General features: G+C 20.1%; 1 protein-coding gene across 1 annotated transcript; it reads right to left on the reverse strand.

Annotated features, from left to right (window-relative positions):
• Window positions 1-420: 420 nt before the first annotated feature.
• LOC133667583 (uncharacterized) lies at window positions 421-1,798 on the reverse strand. The gene is given in 3 exon segments (XM_062086845.1): window positions 421-1,397; window positions 1,400-1,478; window positions 1,604-1,798. Coding segments are annotated over 3 exon segments (246 nt in total). The 5' UTR covers window positions 1,727-1,798; the 3' UTR covers window positions 421-1,353.
• Window positions 1,799-3,080: the final 1,282 nt, after the last annotated feature.

Below are 3,080 nucleotides of genomic sequence, written 5' to 3' on the forward strand. Positions count from 1 at the left end.
TAAAAAAGAAATAGAATCATAAATTTTATCATTAAAGCAAAAAAAAAAAAAGAATTTAAATATTCAATTGTTTATAAAATAGTAAAATAAATCCCTAATAAAATTGTTTGTGTTAAATAAAATTTTCTATATTTTAATTTATTAATAATTAAATAATAATGACTTAATGTTACTGTAAATCTTACCTGGAGAAATTAAAGTAAATGAATTTAATAATGGAATTTCTATTGAATTAAAAAATTTAATATTTTTGGTGATCATAATATATCAATTCCAATTTCATATTTGGGAAAATTGATGTATGAAAAAAAATCAAAAAAAAAAAAATACAAAATATATTAATTCTAAAATAAGTAAAATTATTCTAAATTTTTAAAAATTAATAATAAAAATGTATGTAATCCTTTATAATAAAATATTCTATCTCGAATAATATCACAAAATCAAAATATTATAATTATAAAGTGGTATTAATTATATTTAAAATTATAAGTAAAAAAATTGTTCTTGTTAATTCAAATAATCTAAAAGATAAAATAATTGGTCATGGCCAATTTATGATTACATTAAATGAAAAGTTTTTCTTCATTATTTATTAATTAAAATTCATTTGATTCTGAAAAATATAAAATTAAGAAAATTGAAAATACATATCATTGAATAATTGATATAAAAATTTCTAAAGTTAATAATGTATTTTGAATTAATAAATTAATTGGAATTATTGCAATAAAATTTCTAATAAAAATACCTAATAATGTTAAAATTAAATGTCCTGAAATTAAATTTGCTGATAATCAAATTGATAAAGTTCATTGATAAAGTCAAATAATTAATTTAACTAATTCAATAATAACTATAAAATTAATTAAAAATATTGGAGAGTCTTTATTGGAAAGCATTTTTTTTATCATATACTTCATATCAATCTTCTTACCAATACTTACTATTTTATCTCGTTCATCTTGTTACATGATACATTGATATTAATGTTCTTTTGATATACTTAAATCATTTTCATCTAAATTAATATTCACAACTAAATTCTTCTTCTTGTATCTTATTTGGAAAATGCACAAATGAAACATAAAAAGCATAAAAATGTACGCAAATATGTTTGTAATTAAATATTAAATTATAAAGATTATAATCATAGAAGAATAACAAAAATAACAATGTTTGATTCTGTTTGTTTTAATTTTCTAATGAAAAAAGAAAAATGAATATTTTAACCTGATGGACATTTAATCCAAGCTTAGTATTTTATTGCCATTATATTTTCAGATATATGTTTTACCGAAGGACCAAAAGTATTCCTATATCTAATCCAATCAAATTTCTTGTTCCGTTTCATTACTTACATTTAAAAATGATAGAATAGAATAGCTGTAAAGTCATGCTTCTGCATAACATTTTAAGGCTGCCTGTGTATTCTGACAGTGTGCAGTGTCAGACAGGCATATTGGATGAATTTTTTCCTTATAAAAAAAAACAAAAAAATATTTATATATTTATTACATAAAAGTCAGATGTTAATATTTGACTTATTCCAATAATATATATAGAGGTTAATTTTTAATTTTATGATTTTATGAAAACTTACACGACATTTAAGAACACTAGAGTCAAAACTTTCTTCACCACTTTTACAAGAAAATACAATGCATTCTATGGATTCTATGGATTCAATGCATGCAATGGATTCTAATGAAACACGAGATGACATTACATTACAAATTTTTGCATTTATTAATGACAATTGAACAAATCCACGGATCTTTCGACCTTTATCTCGATTTTATCTTCTACAGAAAAAAAGGCAATCGTGCCCGTAATAAGGTTACGTGTGCTTCGGAATTGATGAATTTTCTTTATCCACATGATTCTTTAAACACTGCGTCATAGAATTTGTTTTTACAAGACAAATCACGAGATTAGACCATTATAAATTCCACATTGTCGATTTCCACGTAATATAGTTAAATAACATTAATATAGACAATTAAATCTTATTTTAGAACAAGATATATTTAAAATGGATTATTATTATTATTATTATTATTACGAACGTTTATCAATATATTTAAACACCAAAATTATTATGAATTTAAATATTTCTGCATTATTATAATTCTTCGTATTCTAATTATATCGTATAATTTTAAAAGTATAATCTTCAAAATAACAAAACTATGAAAATTAATATGGAGAGAAACTATATGTGAGATTTATATTTACGTATGTTCTAAAATTCTATTATATAAACAATTGTTATAATTGTTATAATACAAATTGTTATAAATATTACAAATTGGTAAAAATATTCCACAGAAAAATAGTTAAATTATTTACATTTTCACACTTTCAAATTAAATAAATAAAGAAAACTAAAAAACACTTCACTAAGCACTTATTAAAATATTTATTGTTTCAAATCATTGATTTCCTTTTTTTTTTTACTGTCAAATTTTCGACATTCATATAGGTTATAATCATTAACGTTACGTGTTATTACGTATTATTCTTAGCAATATTTTGAAATTATGCATTAAATTTGTTTACATTTTTATAATTTATACTTCACATCGTATTTTTAAATATATTATTAATATATGTATGTGTATATATATACGAATATGATTTATGAAATATAAATTCACGGAATATCTATTGGAATATAATTAAACGTGACGGCAAAAAACGACATTTAAATTGAATATTCTAAACGTATTTTAGCTGTTCTATAACAGCATTCGATTTAAAGTATTATATATATATTTACAATATATCAATCACATTATTATAAATTAATAATGTGTCACACCTGTTCACAATATTATTTTAATTATTTTAATTATCATAAATTTGATATATATTTAGTTTTAAAAAATTAATTAACAAATATATGATATCATGAATTTATTTATCGAACAAATAACACAAATATTATCAGATGATATATATGACATTTTTCATAAAAATATAAACTATTTATATTATCAAAAATCTTTATCTTTCTTTACTTTTCACCTTTATAAAAGGATACAATATATGCGTACTATATATGCACATATATATAT

The sequence above is a fragment of the Apis cerana genome, unplaced genomic scaffold, assembly GCF_029169275.1.
Source record: "Apis cerana isolate GH-2021 unplaced genomic scaffold, AcerK_1.0 Chr0_AcerK, whole genome shotgun sequence".
NCBI classification, from domain to species: Eukaryota; Metazoa; Arthropoda; class Insecta; order Hymenoptera; family Apidae; genus Apis; species Apis cerana.